General features: G+C 36.5%; 2 protein-coding genes across 4 annotated transcripts in view; one reads left to right on the forward strand and one right to left on the reverse strand.

Moving 5' to 3' along the window:
* The window catches only part of LOC126714784 (alkane hydroxylase MAH1-like), a 106544-nt gene extending 89473 nt beyond the window's left edge, over positions 1-17071 (forward strand). Inside the window, exon 3 of one of the 3 annotated variants that reach the window (XM_050415090.1) lies at positions 15959-17071. In XM_050415090.1, the coding sequence (XP_050271047.1) occupies positions 15959-16975 (1017 nt within the window). In that variant the 3' untranslated portion in view covers positions 16976-17071. Of the gene's footprint in view, positions 1-11802; positions 12248-15791 lie in introns of those variants that run through there. The other 2 variants (XM_050415089.1, XM_050415092.1) reach the window with 2 other exon arrangements.
* Positions 17072-19000: 1929 nt separating this feature from the next.
* LOC126707089 (alkane hydroxylase MAH1-like) lies at positions 19001-20774 on the reverse strand. Its single transcript, XM_050406695.1, has one exon. The coding sequence runs from the start codon at positions 20772-20774 to the stop codon at positions 19254-19256; it is 1521 nt and encodes a 506-aa protein (XP_050262652.1). The 3' UTR covers positions 19001-19253.
* Positions 20775-23444: the final 2670 nt, after the last annotated feature.

A 23444-nucleotide genomic window follows, 5' to 3' on the forward strand; every position in this document is an offset into this window, starting at 1 on the left:
CCTCAGTGGGAACAGATGCAGGACCCCAAATATCAGAATGTATAAGATCAAAAGGGGCAAAAGAAAAGGAGTCACTTTCATTAAAGGACAATTTTGTTTGTTTGCCAAAATGACAGGAAGTACAATCAAATTTTTGAAACTGAACTAAACCTAAATGACCTTGAGAAGCTAATAATTGAAGACGAGATAAGGATAGATGACCAAGACGAGCATGCCATAGATCAGGTGAGGAGGTGGCAGTGGTAGCAGCTGCAGAAACAACTTGTGAAGGAATCTTCAAGTCATGAACCTCAAACATGCGACCAACCTTACGGCCTGTCCCAAGCACTTGACCCGTCCGGGGATCCTGCACATCCACACCATGATTAGTAAATGGAAGATCTACACCGAATTCGCAAAGTTAACCAACAGAAAGCAAATTGAGGGATAACTTTGGAATATGAAAAGTGTCACTAAGGGATAAACAAGGAGAAGAGATTGTTCCTTTATTTCTAACAGGCATAGGAGTTCCATCAGCAGTGTAAATGGTGATTGGATGTTCTAAGGGTGCCTTATCAGAAAATTGGGATTCATCAGGAGTCATATGGTTACAACATGCAGTATCAAAAAACCAAGGTTGTTTACCTGATGTGACAGAAAGGGCAGTGGAAGTGCGGGATAAAACCTGTTGAATAACTGCCTCAATATCAGCCGTAGTAAGTGAGTAAGCCAAAGATGGACCTGTAGGAACCGATGGATCTGAAGGACATACAGCAGTTGCCTGAGGAAGAGAAGCTTTATTCTGCTCTTGCACAAATTTTTGTAGCTTATGACAAACAGAGATGTCATGGCCTTTGGCACGGCAAAACTTGCAGTGAGTACCTTTGGAAGACTGAGAGGTGGGACGCCCGAACTTTATTCGCGGAGGAGCAGTGAATGCAACAATGGGAGGCTGTGGTGAGGGTGTAGCCAATACATGATCAGATGATGTCATGTGATAAGTAGGCCGACAATTCTCCTCAGAAATGAGCTCATTTACTGCAGCATCAAGAGAAGGAGTAGGAGACCGGCTAAGTAGAGAACCCCTAGTAGGCTCAAAATCCTCACGTAAACCCATCATGAAGTGCATAAATCTACGGCGATCCCGATATTTGACAAAGAGCTCAACGTCCTTAGAACATACCAGTGGAGGATCTGCAGCAGAGAGTTGTTCCCACATAGTAGAAGTCTGAGAATAAAAATCAGAAATAGACTGACCTGTCTCTTGGCGCATTTGATAAAACTTTGATTCAATGTGAAACTCCAAGCTTGAATCATTAGTGCAGTTATAACGATCGGCCAAAAATTTCCAAGCAGCCTCAGCAGTTTCAAGACGAGGAAGAAGATTATGAATGGAGGGAATAGAGGTATTGATAAACCAAGATAAGATCTTACTCTGAATACTCTCCCATTCCTCTAAACGTTCTTCATAATCATCTGTTGTAACAGCAGTCTTGGAAGACTCTTCAGCAGCTGTGGCTTTGGACTTAGGGTCTGGTACTGGCTTAGGAATTGAACCAGTCACATATCTCCACATTTTACGACCCTTGAGAAAGACGGTCATATTCTGAGACCATGCATGATAGCTAGTAGGACCATCCAATATGATGGTGATAGGACGTATGATATCCCGTTCACTTTGTTGAGCCATAATGAAGAAAATGACCAAAAAGTGAGATTTAGATACCTCAAATGCAGAAACGGAGCCCAAAATCAGAATCTACGCGAAAAACTGAGCAAGACAGGTCCTGTTGAAAAATTTTGACTTAGTCAACAGTCAACGGTCAAAGTCAACAGTCAAGTCAAAGTCAACGGTCAAGTCTGGTCAAGTCAACGAATGACATGTGCTGACGTGGCAGTGTGACGTCACACTAAGGCTGACGTGGCAGTCCGTGAAACGAAGCTGGCGCGTGGGGCGCGTGTGAGCACGTGTGGCACGTGGGGCGCGTGTGAGCGCGTGTGGCGCGTGGAGGACGTCTAGTCTAGTGCGTGGGGCGCGTGAGTGAGAGTGACTGCGCGTGGCGGCGCGTGGAGTGCGTGCTCATTAGGCAAAAACTTCAGGCGACGCGTGGAGGCGCGTGTGAAGTGGTTTCTGGCCATTCTTGGTTAGGTTTTGCTCGGGATTGTCTGTTCTGTCACTCAATGCCTTTGCTTTGACAGTTGGATGAGCAGAACAATGAGATCCGAGAGTTGCTGGGACTGTGGGCGTGACGACGGTGACTCGCTTCTAACAGTAGCTACTGGATGAAGGCGAGAGCAGCGGAAGAACGCCAGAGATGTCCACAAGAACCAGAAAGTCAAAGGAATGGCTCTGATACCATGTTAAGAATATAAAGTGTGAGAAAGACTGAATAGTCTGTATATTGATGTGTGTATAATAATGTATAATAGAGAGCCTTATATAGGCTAGATATGTGTGCAGTACAAGTAAAAGGAGTAAATTACAAGTACAGTATACTGGGCTAAGCCCAATGGGCTAAACTAGTCTAAGCTATACACTAACATAAATTTGAATTGAACCAGAAATGCTTCTTCCGTCAATTCTTCAATTCAGTAGCCATAGTTGACTACCTCACTCTACGCCACAGTTTTATCTCGGTTAGTTTCTCCTTCTATTTTTCTAAATTACAGTTTTCATCCTAGATAGTCATTATTTAGGACTATAAATTAATTAAGTCATTCATAAATAGTTTGCACTTTGTTCAATAAAAAGCTCATTCAAATTTATTTGTTTATAAACAAGCCAAGTTTGTGCCTTGATTTTAGACTTGTTTGATAAATGAGTGAAGCTCAAGCTAAAAAAATTATTTATGAACAAAGGGTTCAATAAAAAAACAAGTCAAGTTTAGGTTCGTGGACTTAGTAATAACTAATAAGCTTGATAATGATATGAACTTGGTAATAAGTTTGATATAGACTTGAAAAAAAAAAAAAAAACACTCATATTTTACTAATAATTTAATTAATTGGAAGCTGGGACCACTCATTCAAACCAAAAGGACTTAATAATGTGTTTATGTTAAATCTTGAGTTCAAAAACTCAATATAAATATTGGGTTTAAGTTTAAGCTAGGCTTGACTAATGAATTAGGCCAAGCCAAGTTTAGTGTTTTGTACCTTTTAACGAGCTCAAGCTCAAGCATTGTTTATAGACTTGATTTAAGATCAAGCGAAATTTGAACATTCAATACTTAACAAAACTCAACTCATTTATAGCCTTAATTATTATATTATATAATTCACGATTCTTAGCAAAATCATGTTGAGTTTATTGAGAATAGTGTAATTTCTTTACCAAGCTGCAAGCCTGCAATAAACAAAAATGTCTTAAAGATGTTAGAATTTATAATAATAAAAAAATTAGTAAACACAATATTTTAAATTAACTAGAAATTGGAATATACTATTTTCAATTCTGCCTTTTTCATTCTTTTTTTATTTTTTTCTGCTTGCCAAGTCTAACAAATTTTTGTGAGTTTTAGCTAGTTGAATTAGTAAGGTATTTTGTCGTCAAATAAAAAATCTAGGATTCAAAACTCTATCTATACCAAAATCAATTAATATTTTTAACCTTATAATAAAAAAAAAAAATCATTATAAAACGTATCTAAAAAAAATGAATAAAAAAGTGCAGCGAACTTTGATATGCATGCTCAATAGACCAATCAAACCCCATTTGGTCCAAATCCAAAATGATGGGGTGATCCGTAGTAGGTAAATAAATATATTCAAAACTTGTAATGCAGTTTCTTATAGTTGTGACATCTTACAATGTTTAATAGCGGATTTTGATGCATTGTAGATAGTGCTAGCTCTTGGAACCAAACTCGAAGTAATTGTAGCGAAAATGGCTATTGAACTCAAAAATCAGACTCACGTAATCAAAGGAGCACCTATGGTGCAACCCAATGACAATCTCTTCTGATTCAATCACCCAAAATTTGTCCCAACCCTTTTACATTTTACTTTGTTTATGGTAATATATTCCTCCTCATACTTAAATCAAAATATGTTAAATAATCTTCTTACTCTAGGTAATTGCTAAAATGAACTAACTAACTGTTTTAATTTATCCTTCTTTTTCTAGAATGCATTTGAGATTTCTTTGTTTGCTTGGGTCACAGTATGGCTTCCTTTTGGTCTTATTCCATTTGCATTGGATATATATATGGGTCTGTTTAGATAGAACTTATTTTGCTGAAACTGAAAACACTGTAGCAAAATAATTTTTAAATGTGTGAATAGTGTTGTGGGACCCATTTTTAATGAAAAAGTGGAGTTTGTGGGATCCATAAACAGTGCACAAGTGCACTGTTCACAAAGAACGGGTCAATCATTGCGGCTGAAAAGGAAAAAAAAAAAAAAATGAGGAAACACAAACGCAGCACTAATAAGTGCTATCCAAACTAGCACATAGTCAAGTAATTGTGCACTCATTGAACAAGTTCATCTTTCTTTTACTTTTCAGTTACAATATGGAATAAAGTCTTGCTACCATGAAAGCCTTGAAATTCTCGTTATCCGGATAGTATTAGCGTACGTGATCAATTTCTTTCCCTCTTCTTTTGTTTCCCCAATTAAGTAATTTCTTTATTTTCTCATCACCACCATCCAAGAAATTTCTAAGATTCACATTTATATGTATTTCCATGCAATTTAATTCAATAAGGTTAAGGATACAAAATTTTTCATTACTGTTGAGATGATATGCTATAATGGATTGTGATTGATCAACGTAAAAGCGATATTACTCTAATTATAATGTCTACTGGGTGCTTTACCTCCCTTTAGAGAGCTTTTGGGTGCCATACATAATACACTTAGTGGGTGTGATACTCTTATTGCTATTGGCTTAAATTGTCTGTATTTTTAGACAGAAAAGACAGACTGATTTTAATTGGCATATATTAGATGATTGTAGTACATTTGGCCAAGGAAAAAAAAAAAAAAAAAAAAACAACAACAACAACAACAACAAAAGGGCTATAGCCGCGTTTTAAAAGCTATAGCCACTTTTTATAAATGCGGCTAAAGTATGTCCTATAGCTGCGTTTCTAAAAACACAACTATTGATCCTAGCCTATAGCTGCATTTGTAAAAATGCAGCTATAAACCCCTAAGGCCTATAGTTACGGGCTTTAGGCCATGGTTGAAAATGCGGCTATAGGCTGAATTGTCCTATAGCACGTTTTCAGGAGCTATAGACACGTTTTAAAAATGCAACTGTAGGACTTTTTTTGTAGTGAAAAAACAAAAACAAAAAACTCAAATCTATAGAGAGAAAAAATTGACCACAACCACCACCATAAGGGCCACCACCCACTGTTACGCCAACGTCCACCCACCCAGACGACAACTTGGCTAAGGTTTGACATGGCTTATACGTTTTATCCTCTAAAAATGTTTGATTCATTTTTAATTTAAATTCTTTTATATATATATAGTTTGGTCAAATTTGATTAGTGGGTTTGATTTTTTTGTGGGTGAAAATAAATCCTAAGTTGAGTAGAGTTGAAACCATAAATTCCGAGCAGAGACAAGGAGATAGAGAGTTGGAGTTCCATAGCAAAAAGTCATCAATATTGTGGGGATAAGGGAGCCGAGTAGGAATATTGGGCCGTGGGCCGCACCCGAGGATGCAAAGGAGCCCGAGGATGATCAAACAGTAAAAAAAGCATGTAGGTTGATGGACCAAGGACAAAGGCCAATAACAACAAACAAGTGATGTCTCCCGAGGAGCCAAACTTCCTCGGGAGGCGGTGTGGGAGTCTGGAGCCTAACCACCTAGAGAATACCATGCAAGAGGCAACCATACTTTGGAAGATAAGCTTCAAAGAAAAGAGTATTAAGAAATATTTGAGAAGAAGGCTGCCACCACCACATTAAATGTTCTGCACCTAACCAATTGGCCACATTTATGTGGAAATGACGCTTGAACAGTAATATTCAGCCTTACAACTACACACAAATTTTCAAGGAAGGCTCTGATGGGACAAGCATCCAAGAGATCATCTACATATAGTCAACAGGTGGAAGGCTAGAATTGAAAAGAATAGGACTATAGAAGGAAAAGGCTCCCATGAGAAATGGCGCATGAAAAAGGGAGAGAAAAAAACAAAGAACTCTTTGTACTTAAAATTTATAATAATAATAAAAAAAATAATAAAAAAAAAGCTTGAGTTAATATAAGAACACTCCCTCCTCGGACTTGACCGAGGATTGTAATTCCATTCAAGTTGTGTTTTCTTATCCTTCTAATATGATTCCAATCTGTCATGGTCTGTACTTGACTTACTGAGTTTCTTACTTATAAAATCTACTCTCTATGACAAATATATTGATTTGGGCTCGTTGGGTCATTGTCCACATCCGTTGGTTTGAGGGTCTCACTTCAATCCTTACAAATATTATTCAATAAAGATGGTAGGAAGAGAGGTTCGAGAATACACCAATCATACTGACTCTAACATTATTCAATAAAAGGTTATTTTTCTATTTCAGCTTCTCATTTTTTTGTAGTAGTGTAATATTATGTCAGTTGTGTGATTTTTACAAAAGGCTATGCTTCTTTAGATGTGGACACTTCATCCTTTAGAGGTTATTTAGAATGATGCGTTGACTAAGAATTTTGCATTTGTTGCAATTATAGATAACTTTTAATTGTCACTAGAAAATTCATTGGTTAACTCAGAACTGGTAAATAATTTGGTAGTAGAGCAGCCTTTTGGTCCTCTACCTGTAACAGCCAGCTCAATGGTTTGTATATAGTCATGTTTGGAGATATAAAACGTAATGCTGTGTTGTAAAGAAAGGGAAGGGTGGAAACTGGGTTGTAACCAAAAAATATTTCATTCTTTTATTAATCGCACTTCAAAGAAAAAAAGAAATAAAAAATTAATTAAAGGTTGGAGCTTTGTTATTTTGATGTGGATCAAAGCAACCATTGCTGACTTCAGTGGTCCATTTTGAGCACTTGCAAACCTGAAATTGAGATTTAGCGAACCTGCCCTCGAACTGTCTTCTTAAAGCTTTCTTTGAAGGATAGTAAAAAAATGAGGAAGACATATAAGTAAATAAAAATGCAAGCAAATTAACAGTACAAGTAGTTACACCAATAAAAAAAATAAAAAGAGAACTCTTATTTGGGGAAAACAGTGATCAATTTTGTTGTGAACGTGTTTTTGATCACCTAATGATTGCATATTCACCAATCTCTATCAATATAGATTTGCAATTCTTGGTTGAATTTTCTGTTGTAAGTCTCATCACAGACCTAAGTACTTCTATGATTGGAAAATGCATAAATCTCATAGACAAATGTATAAAACCCCAAATTGGAAAAAATGAAAAGTATTGACATTTAAAAAAAAAAAAAAAAAAAAACACCGTTTTGATTCCTGTATTTTGAGGTCATAGTTAATTTGGTCCTTACATTTTGGTAACAATCAATTTAATTCCTGTTAGTTTCAACTTGCAATTAAATTAGTCTCTTACTGTTATATCACTAACAGAAAATGCCTACGTGACAAGTAGTATGCATCATTGGCGCACGTGTGGCTAATAAAATATTAAAAAATTATTTAATTGCCACTTAAAAAAAAGCCACATTATCCACTTTAATAATAAAAAAATCCACGTCAGAAAGGAAAAAAATTGTAAGATCGATGAGAAGTTTCTCTCTTTTGTTTTTTAAAGCCATCAAGCTTTTCTTGCACTTTCTTGTTAGCCAAACACAACAACCCGTAAATACAAAAATCAATCTCAACCTAGAAAATTCACCATAACCCAATTTTGTAAACCAAGCCAGACTCAAATACCTCAGAATCAATACTAGTACCTAAAAGTAAAACCCACAGCATAAAAGAAATTCATCATCTGGCTTAGGCACTTACACCAAGCCAAAACCCAAAATCACTTTCCTTTTCCGCACTAACTTCGATCTCTCTGTCGCTACCTTATGGGAATCCCACATAGCTGATTCCTTCAAGTTAGATTCGGAGGCGCGTGAGGTTGAAGGCTTTACGGTGACGAGATCACCCAGTAGTTGGGAGGTCTGTGACTGTGAGAGGGCTATGATGGGACCTTGGGCCATGGTAGCTCATGGCGGCACACAGATTGCAGAGGTGGCGAGGTTGATTGTTCGGGTCGTCGATGGTTGTCAAATAGAAACTTATGATTTCAAAATTTTAAGGGTTTCAGTTTTTTTTAAAAAAAAATTAATTTGAGATAGTTATTGTTGGTATAAGTAAGGAAAAATTGTTTAATAATAACCTTCTGTTTATGAATTGTGAATTAATCAATTGATTTTGTTAGTGTAAAATGAGGAGCAGTCGTTGAGTACTGTATGATTGTCCGTGTTCATGTGACATGGGATTTGCTCCTTTTGTGTTGCTGAATTCATATTCGAAGGGTTAGTAAGTGATAATGTTAAGTCTTATTCTGAGTCTGAGATAATGAAAGCATTTTCTGGGTATAGCTTGATTTTTGTGTTTTCGGTTCCTCAGTTTGGCTAACAATAAAGTCCAAGAAGAGCTTGATAATTTGTTTTTAAAAGATAATCCTTTCAAAAAAAAATTTATGTGGATTTTTTTATTCTTTAAAATTGCTGCTGTGGCTCTTTAAGTAGCAATTAAATATTATTTTAATATTTTTATTAGCCAGATGTAGTATATCATTTACCATGTAAGTATTTTACCCTTTTATCATGTAAGTATTTTACATTAATGAATTGTTGCCTAGTCCCTTCCGGTCCCAAGAACGCAGTCAGGTACCTTGCCAAAACAGCACGTCAGATGGACTCCTCCACCGTCAACAAGCTTGAAGATCAATTTCGATGGTGTCGTATTCTGTGAGACAGACGAAGCGGGGTTGGGAGTTGTTGTTCGTGACCACCAGGGAAGGGTGATGGCCTCCATGTCCGAAAAAACCAGGTTACCATCTTCCTTAGACGAAGTGGAAGCGTTGGCAGCGGTGCGAGCCATCTCTTTCGCTCTTGAACTCCATCTACCCTCTGTTATTGTCGAGGGAGATTCGGAGTTGATTATTTCAGCTTTACAAAGTGAGGAGGAGTCCTTTACTTCCTTTGGCCATTTGATTTTTTTTTTTTTTTTTTTTTTTTGGTAAGCTGGAATTAACATTCAACTAACAACCGGAAACCAACCTAGGACAGCGCCTGATACAAGAATCACCGTGAATATCAGCCTCAACAAGGGAGACTAATTCCACAGGAGGAATAGAATAAATAATAAACTCCGAAGCTTGAGAATGGCCAGAATTCGCTAACCGATCCGCACATTTATTAGCTTCGCGAAATACACGATTGATACAAACTTGGGGGATTTGGGAAATCAATACCTTACAATCATCAAATAGAGGAGAAATAACAGAGTTACCGTAACGGGGATTTTTAAGAGCATCCACAAGAGCCTTAGCGTCTAGTTCAATAATAATGGCAGGAAGCTTCATTTGATGGATAAGCATCAAACCATCTCGTAAAGCCCAGATTTCTGCAGAAAAACTGTTCACATTGCCCAACTGCCTTGAAAACCCAATCACCCAGTTGCCCATATCATCTCTGATCAAGCCTCCCCCAGCTGCCTTGCCTAACGCTGCACTCCAAGACCCGTCTGTGTTCAACTTCAACCATCCCCTCTCCGGTCTTTCCCACTTCACTTGCTTGATCATCATAGGCCGGTTCCGACTTGGCTTAGAGGAAGAACTCCAAAGCCTGTGATGAGATACTCTTACTCAGGTTCGAATTAACACTCTTTCTATTGAAAACAACCTGGTTCCGCTGCTTCCAAATCCACCAAAGAGCAAAAGAGAATAAGACATTCCAAGGAATACCCACAGCATTTTGAGAAGATTTAAGGCCACCATTGGAGATTAACCAATCTCTAATACCTTGAGAGAAGAAGGAAGATTGTACACAGTATAAACTTAATTGTTGCCAAATGGGTCTAACCAAACTACAATCTCTGAGGGCATGCAAAATAGTTTCGACTTCTAAATGGCACAATGGACAGGTAGTATCAAGCGGAATCCCTCTATTAGCTAAACATTCCTTAACACCAATATTCTGCTACATACACTTCCAAATAAACAATTGAATTCTAGGCAGTGACAGAAGCTTCCAAATCCAAGAACCAGAGAAGGACCCGATACCAGGCGAGTTTATGGCAAGGAGATAGGCACTTCTCATATCAAAATTGCCTTTTAAAGAAGACTTCCAGGCTAGTTTATCACTGCATCTTGCCACACGAGGAACCGGGACAGCTTGAATGTCAGCTTTAACTTCAGGGGAAAACTCAAAAGGAATAGTAGTCCAATCCCAGCCAGCAGGAGAAAACACATCTTTGATTTGTAAATTCTCCAAAGCTTGCGGGATCGGGCCGTGGATAAGAGACCGAATGGGACCAAGGTTGGTCCATGTATCAGACCAGAAGTTTAGATTGCTTTCGTGACCTGGGATCCATTTAACCCTTTTTTTGAAAACTTCTTCACCTTTCTTTAAGCCTTTCCATACCGGAAAGCTTGGAAGTCTAGCTTCATTCCTTGAGCTGATTCGTTGCCTATTGCAGTACTTGAACCTCAAAACCTTAGCCCAAGGCACATTCCCTTCTTTATGAAACCTCCAATTGAGTTTGGCCAAAAGCGTCGTGTTCCTACCTTTAGCAGTTTGTAAACCCAACCCTCCTGCCTCTTTCGGCTTAGTCACTTCACCCCAATTGACCCAATGCATTTTTTTAGCATGATCTGAAGACCCCCATAGAAAGCTTCTATTGACCCTATCAATACCAGTCAAAATTTTTGCAGGAAGGGAAGCATATTGCATCACATAATTTGGGATCGTTGAGGAAGAAGCCTGGATGAGAACTACCCAACCAACCATAGAGAGTAAATTGGCTTTCCACCCTGCCAACTTCTTCTTAACTCTATCTAGCACAAAATCAAAGTCATGCTTGCGGTCACCTGAGTGCTTCAACGGAAAACCCAGGTACTTACCAAGATTAGAAGTCAAATTAAACCCAAGACTATCAGAGAGAAGCTCTCTTTGATCCGGATCCACATTTGGAGAGAAAAACACATGAGATTTGGCTTCACTCACCTTCTGCCCAGATTTTTGGCAAAATTCATTCAACACTTCCTTAATGGTATTACAGTTGTCCTGATCTGCACTAGCAAACAGCACCAAGTCATCCGCAAAAAATAAGTGCGAAAAAAAGGGGCCGCTCCTAGAAGCTCTCACTGGATTCCAGAGCTTAGCCTCACATTTCTCCTCAATCAAATGGCCCAAAAATTCCATACAAAGGATGAAAAGATAAGGAGAGAGGGGGTCTCCTTATCTAATACCTCTAGATGGGCAAAAAGCATCTAAACAGCCACCATTAAAAAGAAGGGAAGTCGAGACCGAGGAAACACAGCTCATAATAATATCAATAAGAGAGGCAGGAAAATTGAAAAAAAATCAGCATTTCCCTAATAAAACTCCACTCAATCTTATCGTAAGCTTTTTCCAGATCAATCTTAATAGCCATATACCCCTTGCGACCTTTAGCTCTGCCTATAGAATGGATCAATTCTTGCACAATTATAACATTGTCTGCCCCTCCCCTGCCCGGAACAAAAGCCGTTTGATAAGCCGTTTGGGAAGGATGGAAAGCATATGGGGTGAAGATTGCTTGGACTTCAAGCCAGAGAGATGGATTACAGAGTTCGGTGGAATAGTGCATGTACCATCTTTCAAGTTCATAGCATTTAATGCGGGAGCGAGGACTTGTTTAGGTAAGGATATGGCTTTCATTCAAATGAAAATAATTGCAACTGCCATCATTTGGAAATACCATGTTCGTGTGGTTGAAGATCATCCTGTTTCACCAAGTATTTCCATTGTTCTTCATATGAAACATGGTTTGAAGGTGAGGATCAACAAGAGATATGTTTGACAAAGAAATTTTAGTACTAGCTAAAGTTGCATTTAGGGAAATAATCACTCATGACCCTTCAAACCAACTTCGGCTATATATGTATTTCCTTATTTAGTTTTGTGTTTCATTGTAATTTTTATAAGTCGAGGTGATGTATTAGTCCTATATAAATGCCAATGCTCATGAGTCATGACCCTTTCACAACAATAAAGAATTTTCCAAAAAAATGAATCGAAAAATTGAGATGGAAAAGGGATTAAATCTAATAAGAATCTGGTGCTCAAGTCCTTATTTTTACATTATTCTTTCTCTACTAGTGTTCAATATTAGAGTTTTACACAGCCTTTCAAATTGCCCATTTGAGAGAGAGAGAGAGTCATACACAACCTTTCTCTCTTCTCTTTCCCTCTCCCATTTCCATATCAACGAGAGGAGATTATTTTCATCAATATCTTCACCATACTTGAGTGTTGAGAGTTTTTTGAAGCTGGGAATCATTGTAGCAATACCACTAATTCAAGGAGACTTGGCTGCTTGCGGTTGGTGGCTCAACTTGCAAATCTCGCAAATGGATGAAGAAATGACCCAGTGTAATAAGTTGTGATAGGCCAAGAATATATTGACCCCTTTGGTAAATTAATCAATTAATTAGCCAAGTGAAATTAATTAGCCAAGTGAAATTAATTAAATTCAATTACATATAATAAGTGTGGTAGCACAAACAAATCACCAACTAAGTTAAATGCAGTGGAAAATAAATTTGACACGAGTGATTTATTTACGAATGGGGAAAACCACCGAGACAAAATCTCACCAGGTGAATTTAAGGTCACCACTCTTAAGAATCCACTATTATCAAAACAAGCAGTTACAAGTAAACAAATCCCAGTATCTTATACCAACCCACAGTTGAACCCTTACCCTAATACACAATTGGACTTGTAATGTAGTGACAATCTCTCCTTTCAATACAGGGCTCCAACTACGTGACTAACCAATCGATGCACAGATCCCAGTACATGACTAACACACCAACTTGAAAAAGATGTTGGCTGCAAAGTTCTTCAGTTCATCCACACGATGAAGATCAAGAAACTTCATGGTTACAAAACCCTCGGCGCAAAAACACAGCAGCTTCTTTAAGAGAAAGATAAACTAAGGCAAATTGTCTCCGGTCACAATTTGAGTGAATAATCACTTTGCATCAAGTTGCATCATCTTAAATGGCCCTTAAAATAATCCTTATACATGCCTAGAGTTGTGAGAAAAGAAACCCTACAAAAAAATGCAACAGCTTCTTCAAGAGAAAGATGAACTAGGACAAATTGTCTCCGATCACAATTTGAGTGAATAATCACTTTGCATCAAGTTGCATCATCTTAGACGACCCTTAAAAAAATCCTTATATATGTCTAGGGTTGTGAGAAAAAAAAAAACCTTACACAAATAACTTGGATATGCGTGAAAAACAAATCTGGAAATCTGAATTTCGTAATTCTCAATAGATATAGCTTTTGTCGAGAGCTGTTGAGAATCACATATTAAATCTCGATAGATACATCTGTCGAGTTTTAATGAACAGCACTTCTTCACTTAATTCTTGGACAGATTTGCATGACTTCAATACTAAACTTAAACTCTTATTCCTTGAAGTATTAAATACATCCTAGATCTACCCAATTACAAGTAAAGTGCGTTTTGTTAAAGGATTAGCAAATACTATATGACATATGTTCTAACAAGTTCTATATATGTCCTAAAAGGTTGTTAGCTAGAACTTGGAAAGTTCAAGTACAAGGATAGCATTAGGATTGGAGGGTTTTTTGTATATCCTGTACTGCAACTATTAATCTAGTTTATGGTTTCAGTGTCAGTGCCGCAAAGAGGTTTTTTTTGTCTATGTTGGGTTATAGTAGATTGACCCCGGTTAATTAATTCAATTACCCAAGTTGATTTATTAGATCAAATTACATGCAAATCGTGAAGGCACCAACAAATCACCAAATAAACTAAGTGCAATAAAAATAAAATAGACACGATGATTTGTTGACGAATAGAGAAAACCTCTCGCAAGGCAAAAACCCCACTGGGTGAATTTTAGGTCACCACTTCCAAGAATCCACTAAGCAAGAACAAGCAGTTACAAATATAAAGAATCTTAACACTACCAGGCCTATCCCCAAATACTAACCTACAGTTTGACCTGCTTCAATCCCCATTTGGACTTGATCTTGCAGAAGATTTCTTCCTTTACACGGATCCCAGTACGTAACTAACTCCCAACAACTAAATGATTGTTGTGAGTTATAAAGTTCTTCACTCCAAAGCACGTTGAAGATCTAGAAGCACTTGGTTACAAAACTCTAAGGTGTACCAAACGCAGTAACTTCTCACAGAGTGTATGAATTCTCTAATTAAGTCTCTGTGTATTCTCTAATTAAGTCTCTACATCAATAATGACTTTAAAATAAGCCTTTTATATGGTTTAGCAGTTTAAAGAACGAAACCCTTGCAACCCAAGTCATCATGGGCTGAAATTCAAATCTGAGAATTATGAAATCGTAGTTCTCGATAGATCGAGCTTGTGTCGAGAATTCTTCATTAAGTCTCAATAGATGCTAGTGTCGAGCTTCACTGAATCAGTTTTTCTTTACTTGTTTCTTGGTTCAGTCTTCATGTCCATAATGATACTACTTGTAATGTAAACTTTATATACTTTTTGATACATTAAACACAACTTAAATCTATCCAGTTACAAGTACAGTGCATTTTGTCAAAGAATATGCCAATACGTAGAAAATATGACCCTAACAGTCTGGTTCTTAGATTTTCTTCTTTGATAATACATCCAATATTATCTTGTGATTTGCATCCTTTTGCTGCTCTATTTTATTGCTTTATATGCTTTAGATGTTTATATTTAGGTCCATACAACATTCAATTGGTTAATAACTTATTTTTGAAACTAATTGCTAGCTTAACTTAAAAGTGGTTAAGTTGTAAAATTGAAATTTTGGGTCTAAATCCATACCTAGGTTTTTGGGTAAGTTTTCACAAGGTTTATGGGGTAACTCCTCAAGCATAAGGATTAACTAAGATAAAATCAATAGTTGAGAATAATTATCCCTTGAAAGCTAGGGTCCTTGGCTCACTTTCAATTAATTTTCACGTTTAAAATAAAAACCATCCCTTGAAAGTTGAAACAAACTTCTTGTAGATATCATTTCAAAAGGTAATTTACAAATAAACGTGAACCAATTAAGGGTCTACAGATAAATGTCGGGATGAAGTTTTCAATAATACATTCTCCAAACAGAAGGTTTGTCACCGACAACAAATCATAAAAGACAAAAGAACGTAATCCTTTCGGCATATCACCCATCTGCAACCTTATCTAAATTAGATAACAAACAAGTGGACTTACTGCTTTATATCCTAACTGATATTTTACTTCAATAGAAGGGTAGGCAAAGACTCTTCTATGCAAGCCTACAAAACTTCATACAACTCCGATGACCATACTTTTGTACCCAGAGATACTTGTAGCAATATTTCTATGCTTCCTTTTTCTTTGTCATTTGAGATGGAGCAAAAGCCGAACCATTACAAACTGGCCTGTTGTCGGAATGCTCCCAGGCCTTCTTCAAAATGCATCCAATGTGCACGAGTATGTTACCTGGCTCCTAAAACAAAATGGGGGCACTTTCAAGTTTAAGGGTCCTTGGTTCACTAACATGACCTTCATGGTCACGAGTGATCACATGAACATCCACCACATGTTCAGCAAAAACTTTTCTAACTACACAAAAGGGCAGAAGTTCCAGGAAATTTTTGATGTTCTGGGAGATGGGATTTTCAATTCTGATTCTGACTCGTGGACATATCAAAGGAAGCTACTTCACACAGTGTTAAAGGACAACAAGTTTAAGTTGTTCTTTGAGCAATTTGTCAAGGGAAAAGTGGAAAAGAGCCTCATTCCTGTTCTTGATCATGTCTCAAGTTTTGGAATTGAGGTGGATTTACAAGACATTTTTCAACGGTTCACATTTGACACTGCTTGCTTAGTGGTTTTGGGTTTTGATCCAAACTGTCTCTCCATTGAATTCCCAGATGTTTCCCATGCAAAAGCGTTTGATCAAATAGAGGAATGTTTGTTATACCGACACATTGTGCCAGAAAGCTGCTGGAAGCTACAAAGATGGCTTCAAATCGGAATTGAGAAGAAGTTAAGCAGTGCTTGGAAAATTTTTGATCAATTTATATACAGATGCATCTCATCCAGGCCAGAAGAACTAAGCCAAAGTAAAGCCCCAAAGACCGAGGAAGAAAAATTTGACTTGTTGACAGCTTTAGGGGAACAAGTAGAAGAAATTGGTGGTATTATAAAATCCGACAAGTTTCTAAGGGACACAGCATTTAATCTCATGGTAGCCGGGAGAGATACCATAAGTGCAGGCCTCACTTGGCTTTTTTGGATTGTTGCAACACACCCACATGTGGAAGCAAAAATTCTAGAAGAGATCAAGGAGCATTTGTTGGACAACGGAAAGTGGAAGGATTTTAACATAGATGAAATAAGTAAGCTAGTTTATCTCCATGGAGTGATATGCGAATCCTTACGCCTTTATCCACCTGTACCTTTCGAGCACAAATGTTCAGTTCAATTTGATATTCTTCCTAGTGGTCACTCTATCAGGCCAAATACAACAATGTTATGCTCTTTATACTCAATGGGAAGGATGGAGAGCATATGGGGTCAAGATTATATGGACTTCAAGCCAGAGAGATGGATTTCAGAGCGTGGAAGAATATTGCATACACCATCTTTCAAGTTCATAGCATTTAATGCAGGACCAAGGACTTGTATAGGTAAGGATATAGCTTTCATTCAAATGAAAATAATTGCAAGCGCCATCATTTGGAATTACCATGTTCATGTGGTTGAAGGTCATCCTGTTTCACCGAGTATTTCCATTCTGCTTCATATGAAACATGGTTTGAAGGTAAGGATCAGCAAGAGAAATGTTTGACGATGAAATTTCAGTACCAGCTAAAGTTGTAGTGTTGACAAGTTGTTTTTCAATAAAAATCTTTATGTGGGTAAATCATCACTCATACCCTGCAAATCATCTTCCACTATTTATAGTCCTTATTAGAAGTCATTTCTTGTTCAATGTGGTTGGCATCCACGCATTGTTCATTCTCATATGCTTGCTCTTCATACTTACTGTGAGTAATGGCAGAGCCAGGAATTTCCGTTGGGGGAAGGGAATTAATTCACATTCTTCCAGCCCCCAAGTTTCAATGTGCATGACTGCATGACTCCACCACTGATTGTGAGTCACGTTCTTTAAGCTATTCATGTTTAAGGATCGCATTTAGGCATCCTCATATTTAGATTTTGTGTCTCACATCCCCTCATGAACTAATTTATTTCTCTCTTTGTCAATTTGTGACAAAAAGGGGAAGTGAATTTAAGGGAAGCAGAATTAGCTGTAAAGGGGGACTAGGTTTAGAGAACTCTTATTTAGATAACCCTGGATATATATTGTACTTTATTGTTACATGTATGTTTTTGCTTCAGGGGGAGTTTTTTTTTTTTTTAAGTGTTTGCTGTCATCTATGAACTCACTAGTTGTTGACATTCAGTATAATTTAAAATTAAATTCATTACTTGATGCCTAATATCTTGTGACTAAAAGCTGTTGCTCATACCTGTTTATGTCTCATATATTTAATGTGTTCACTTAAGGTTTCAGAAAAAGACATATTACTTTCACTTCTGAGTTGTGATGGAGTCTCCAGTAAGACATAGTAATCTTAGTTTGTTAAATAATTCTCAAGCCTTAGTTTATTACTTGAGTTTGTAATATGGGATTTTGTTTTTAAATCTGTAATGGGATTTTGTCATGAAATTGCTAAATGGAGATTTTTAGGATTTAGATTGGAAATATTCAAATTGACATTATAATCTAAACAAAGAAAGAGCCAAGTCTGAAACTGCTTGAGGAAGTGTCATCTGAAAAAGCTTGCTTAAGTGAAGGTGAAGCTCACTCAACCGATAATATAAGCAGCTCAAGAGAATCACTTAATTAACCCAAAAATTTGCCTTTACCTCGCTCGAGCAAAATAGTAAAGCTGCTTTCCAATGAGGTTCATTGTTGCAAATCTTTAGAAAGGTTTCCCTTGTGTCAAAATTCTGTTTTATTTGGATGTGGAGTTCGTGGAGAAAATCATAACTGTATACTCTATAATTTGATTATATTGTTACAACAAGTGGGGGAGGGGATTTAAACATTCTTCTCATATCCAGTGAACTACAAGACTATTGGCTATTTTGATTGATTTGGTTTATGCATATCTATGTTTTATATTTGTGAATATACATGCAAGTTATAATTTGTGTGAGTATTATTAAAAGTAGTAAAAGCAAAGAGAATTTTAAGGAATAAAACATTATGATCTTTTTTTTTTGTTGGCTTTATAAGTGTTGATCGGAAAAGTGAGAGCAAAAAATGACACATGACTAGAGTCTGCTAGAGCGAAGGTTTGAGCTCACTAGAGCCGAACCTTCTTCAGTGAGGTTTGAGCTCACTTAAGTGGAGGTCTCTCAAGTAGAAAAAATAAAAATAAAAATTGTATGTGCCGGTCTTATGAAACCCATGTCTCACTAACATGTAAGTCCCATTCAAGCGAGACAATTGCAAAAACAGTGTTTTTAACAAAATTTTACCAAAAAAAAGGGAAACTGCTGATAAAATCCAAGGTAACAATCTAGAGGGCTTACATAAAGAAAAGTAGTCTTTCCAGTGTACCTTTTCAATGGAAAACTCTTCATTATGTATTGATATTGTTTCATATGCATTAAATGGAATAATAGTTACATTTTTGGGTGCTTTCTAAAGCACAAATAGTTTATGTGAGTGAGACACACCATAAAGAGAAATTCAGTAGAGTCCTTCAAGATGGCTACTTGTAGGATCCGGGTTTAGTTATATCTTGCAGTTGATTTTTTTTGGAACCCTATAGCAAACTCAAATTGAGTGAGGTCAATATCATATCATCTTAAAGACTGAATTTATTCGTACCTCTAAGCCTACTTCAAGTTTATGTTTTCCATTGAATTTCCCCTGAAATTCCCCAACAATGTGTGGGTTGTTTTAATAGGTATGATTGATGAGTAAATCCAATAATTCCACAAAGTTCATCACAGTGGTCTAACCATCATTTTTTCATTATGTTTCAAGGAATTTATGCAGCTCACAATTTATATTTATTTGGAGACAACTACTCACAGAAATTTCTTCATCAAACATTTCTCTTGCTCAGCCTCACCTTCAAACCATGTTTCATATGTAGTACAACAGAGATACGTGGTGAAATAGGATGACCTTCAACCACATGAATATGGTAATTCCAAATGATAGCGGTTGTAATCATTTTCATTTGCGTGAAACTTATATCCTTACCTAAACAAGTCCTTGCTCCTGCGTTAAATGCTATGAACTTGAAAGAGGGTACATGCACTATTCCTCCTTGCTCCGAAATCCATCTCTCTGGCTTGAACTCCAGGCAATCTTCACCCCATATGCTCTCCATCCTCCCCATTGAGTATAAAGAGTATATCAATCTCATATTTGAACGGATATGGTGGCCACTGGGAAGAATGTCAGCTTGAACTGCACATTTATGATCGAAAGGTATGGGCGGAAAAAGGCGCAAGGACTCACATATGGCTCCGTGGAGATAAACTAGCTTACTTAGCTCATCTATGCCTAAAACCCTCCACACCTCGTCCAACAAATGGGCTTTAATCTCTTCTAGAATTTTAGCTTCCACGGATGGGTGTGTTGCAACAAGCCATAAAATCCAAGTGAGTCCTGCACTGATGGTGTCTCTCCCTGCCGCAATGAGATTAAATGCAGTGTCCCTTAGAAACTTGTTGGATGATGCAATACCATTCATTTCTCTTTCTTGTTGCTCTATGGCTGTCAATAAGTCAAATTCTGCTTCCTCCATCTTCAGGGCTCTCCCTCGGCTAAGTTTTTCTCGCTTGGATGAGATGCATCCGTATACAAATTGATCAAAAGTCTTCCAAGCACTACTAAGCTTCTTCTCTCTTCCGATTTGAACCCATCTCTGAAACTTCCAACATTTTCTTGGCAGAATGTGTCGGTACAAGAGACTTTCCTCCATTTGATCAAACGCTTTTGCGTGTGCAACTTCTGGGAATTCAATGGTGAGGCAATTTGAATCGAAACCCAAAACCATTAAGCAAACATTATCGAAGGTGAACCGTTGAAAAACGTCTTGTAAATCCACCTCAATTCCCAGACTTGAGACGTGATCAAGAACAGGGATGAGGCCCTTTTCCACCTTTCCCTTGACAACTTTCTCTAAGAACAACATAAACTTGCTGTGCTTTATCAATGACTGAATCAACTTCCTCTGATATCTCCACGTTTCAGAATCAGTACTAAAAATACCATCCCCCATAGGCTCAAAAATCTCTCGGAAAGTTGGCCCTTTGTCATAGTTAGAAAAGTTTTTGCTCAAAATGTGTTGAATGTTCATGGGGTCACTGGTGAGTATAGCGTCCATGCGAGCTAACCAAGGGCCCTTAAACTCGAAAGTGCCCCCATAATGTTTTAGAAGGCTCGTTGCGTAGTCATGCACATGTGACACGTTGAAAAAAAGGTCTGGGAACATTCCCAAGATAGGCCAGTTTGTGATGGGTGAGGTTTTGTTCCATCTCCATTGGCAAAGAAAAAGGAAGCATAGAAATGATAATATTGCCACAACCATCTCAGGGTACAAAAGTGTGACCATTGCGGTTGTATGATGCCTTTTGCTTTTGCAAGGTATCCCCAAGAATAAGTTAGATGGGTTTTATAGGTGTTCCTACATCCAATCGCACAACTAATTTCACAATATGTTGAATTGTGAGAATGTGATTAATGGTAAGCATTTTCTATCAAGTACTGATTATATAAGCCTACCACTATTCCTCAACTATTCACAATCTTACAAGTTAACAAGTTACGCAATTGAGTGTGACGATGGATCCCATACTTCTGTAATAAATGTAAAACCTTGGCCATTTGGGATTTTAATAATGGAATGGGAGCATTTTTGTAAAATCCTCTCTTAGTTTTTGTAACTTGTGGTCTAATTTTTTGAGAATTTTATAGATACTTTTTTTACACTTTCACCTAAGTTTCAGTTTAGTCTTATGAATTTTTTTAATTTGAATGATAGAGTTATTGGATTTTTTATTGTTTTTTTCTATAAGATTTAAAACTTATGATATCGTCATGATAATTGTATTTTATCAGCAAGTTAATATACCAATAGGTTTCTTTGTTGTTTAGACTTGACTTTAAATCCAAATCCTTTGTATATTTTGATAATTTGATAATTGGAGGTAAGGGAATTTAAATCAATTAAATTACAAAGTTCTTAATATTCTAAGTCTTTTATTAGACGACAAGATACTTTATTCAAGAAGCTTTGTTTGAAAAAAAAACAAAAACAAAAAATAAAACAAAACAAAAGAAGAAAGAAAGAAGTTGGAAACGTGGATTGCATTTCCGGAGAAGCTGGTGCGGTAGAACTTGTGTCATGAAGGTAATGCGGATTGAAATACTGTGGATGGCTAACTTCTTGTATTTTTAGTGCACCACCAGAAAAGAAAACAAACCCAAAAAGAAAGAAAAAAGAAAAAAAAAATCTCAAAATATCCTCTTCCAACGGAGCAGAAATAATAAGATTATAAGAGCATTCACATCAGTCCGTGTATAATAGAAAAATGTGTAAAACGTGTAAAATTTACATAATTTTGCCTTAAAATAACCAACATCAGTCTATATATAATTGTGTAAATTTATAAGTTTGTTATAATAACCGCTTAAATTTATGTTGACACTATTCATTTTGCATGGATGGTAGTTGTTGTGCGTGAAGAAAAAGAAATAATTTTAAAAAAATATTAAGAAATTAATATTTTAATGAAATGTAGTGTAAAATAAGTAATTTGATGTGGAATTTTTTTTAAAGTTAGTATGTAAAATAGAAAAAATAGATTCTTTTACTAAAATAGACAAGAAAAAAAAATTTGCACAAACTTATGCAAATTTTAGTGTGAACAAGGTCACAATTTAGTGTGAGTATAATATTATATTTCTATAACTATACAATTTTTTATATAAAAAAAAATTATTACTATTTAAAATCTAATATATCTCATATTCATTGTCTCTCTTTCTTTTCCTTGAAAAAAGTTATCAATGTTTGGCTAAAAGTGATTGCTCAGATGATGAAGTTGTAGGCAAGAAGGATCTCCAAACAACCTACAATGAATTGTTGGAAGATCGTGCATACATCAAGATTGATGCAAGGGGAGTGATATCTTTGGTTTTAGGAAAAACAATATAGCACCACCGAGCCTGTTGGCCCAAGTGGTACCCGATCTCCTTAGTGACCTTCAACTCAGGGGTTCAAACCCCTGCACTTGCATAAACAATTACCTAGCAAAAAAAAAAAAAAAAAAAGGAAAACAATATAGCTTTTTATTAAAAAAACATTTTGAAAATCCATGAACTAACATCGTGTTAATGTAATGATACAATCGGAATCTTGACATAGTTGAGTACAAACACGTTTTGAGTTTATTCCTAACCATCATAAGTGTGAAAGTAGTTGCGTGATTGTGTGTACTAATTGAATGATGAGCGAAAGTATGAAAAAGAGAGCGCACACAAAAGTTTACGTGGTTCAACCTAACGGTAGCCTACGTCCACAGTAAGAAAACCCTTGATGGTTATATATATTATATTAAGCATTTGTGTTACAATAAACTCAATGTACGGTTTATATACTGAAAAATACTTGACTAACCCTAGGTTAATCATAGACTAACTTAAAGTTAATATGTTTGTTCTACAAGTACATGGACCTACAATTGGTATAAGCTATTTAGGCCATAATATGTCTAGCAATAAAATCTCATAATTAAATACTATACGATAATGTGGTCCATTTGTTGATGATGGTTAAACCCAACCCTCAAAAGTTTCAGGTTTAGGATCATAAGTATTGTAACCCGTTTAAGATGACATGTTCCTAACTGAATCTAATTAACCCATCCTGTATGCTAGGTCTGCCAAAAACCTAGAGAAGAACTCCAATTAAAATATATATATATATATATATATATTAATGGAAACACCTTAATTTCTCTTTGAAGCCAAGTATGTTATTTAGTGGACAACGTGCTTAGTTTTTTTAATCGTGAGTTAGCACTAATTAAAGTTGTTAACATTATTGCAGCCATAGTTTCATCATCCGTAGGCAATACCCCGCGTAAAGTTTGACCAAACTTTAGTTTGTTTGTCTTTTGGGTGGAATTTTTGTTAAGTTTGAATCTACAAATATAAAAATCTGATCATAAACTCGGTGTTGCTGTGTCGACCAAAAAAAAATTTTACTTGATAAATTGTA

Source organism: Quercus robur, chromosome 2 (genome assembly GCF_932294415.1).
Source record: "Quercus robur chromosome 2, dhQueRobu3.1, whole genome shotgun sequence".
Lineage (NCBI taxonomy): Eukaryota > Viridiplantae > Streptophyta > Magnoliopsida > Fagales > Fagaceae > Quercus > Quercus robur.

What these genes read in the sequence shown, in the direction of transcription:
- LOC126707089 (XM_050406695.1), bottom strand. Translation starts at nt 20,774, where the DNA reads ATGGTCACACTTTTGTACCCTGAGATGGTTGTGGCAATATTATCATTT.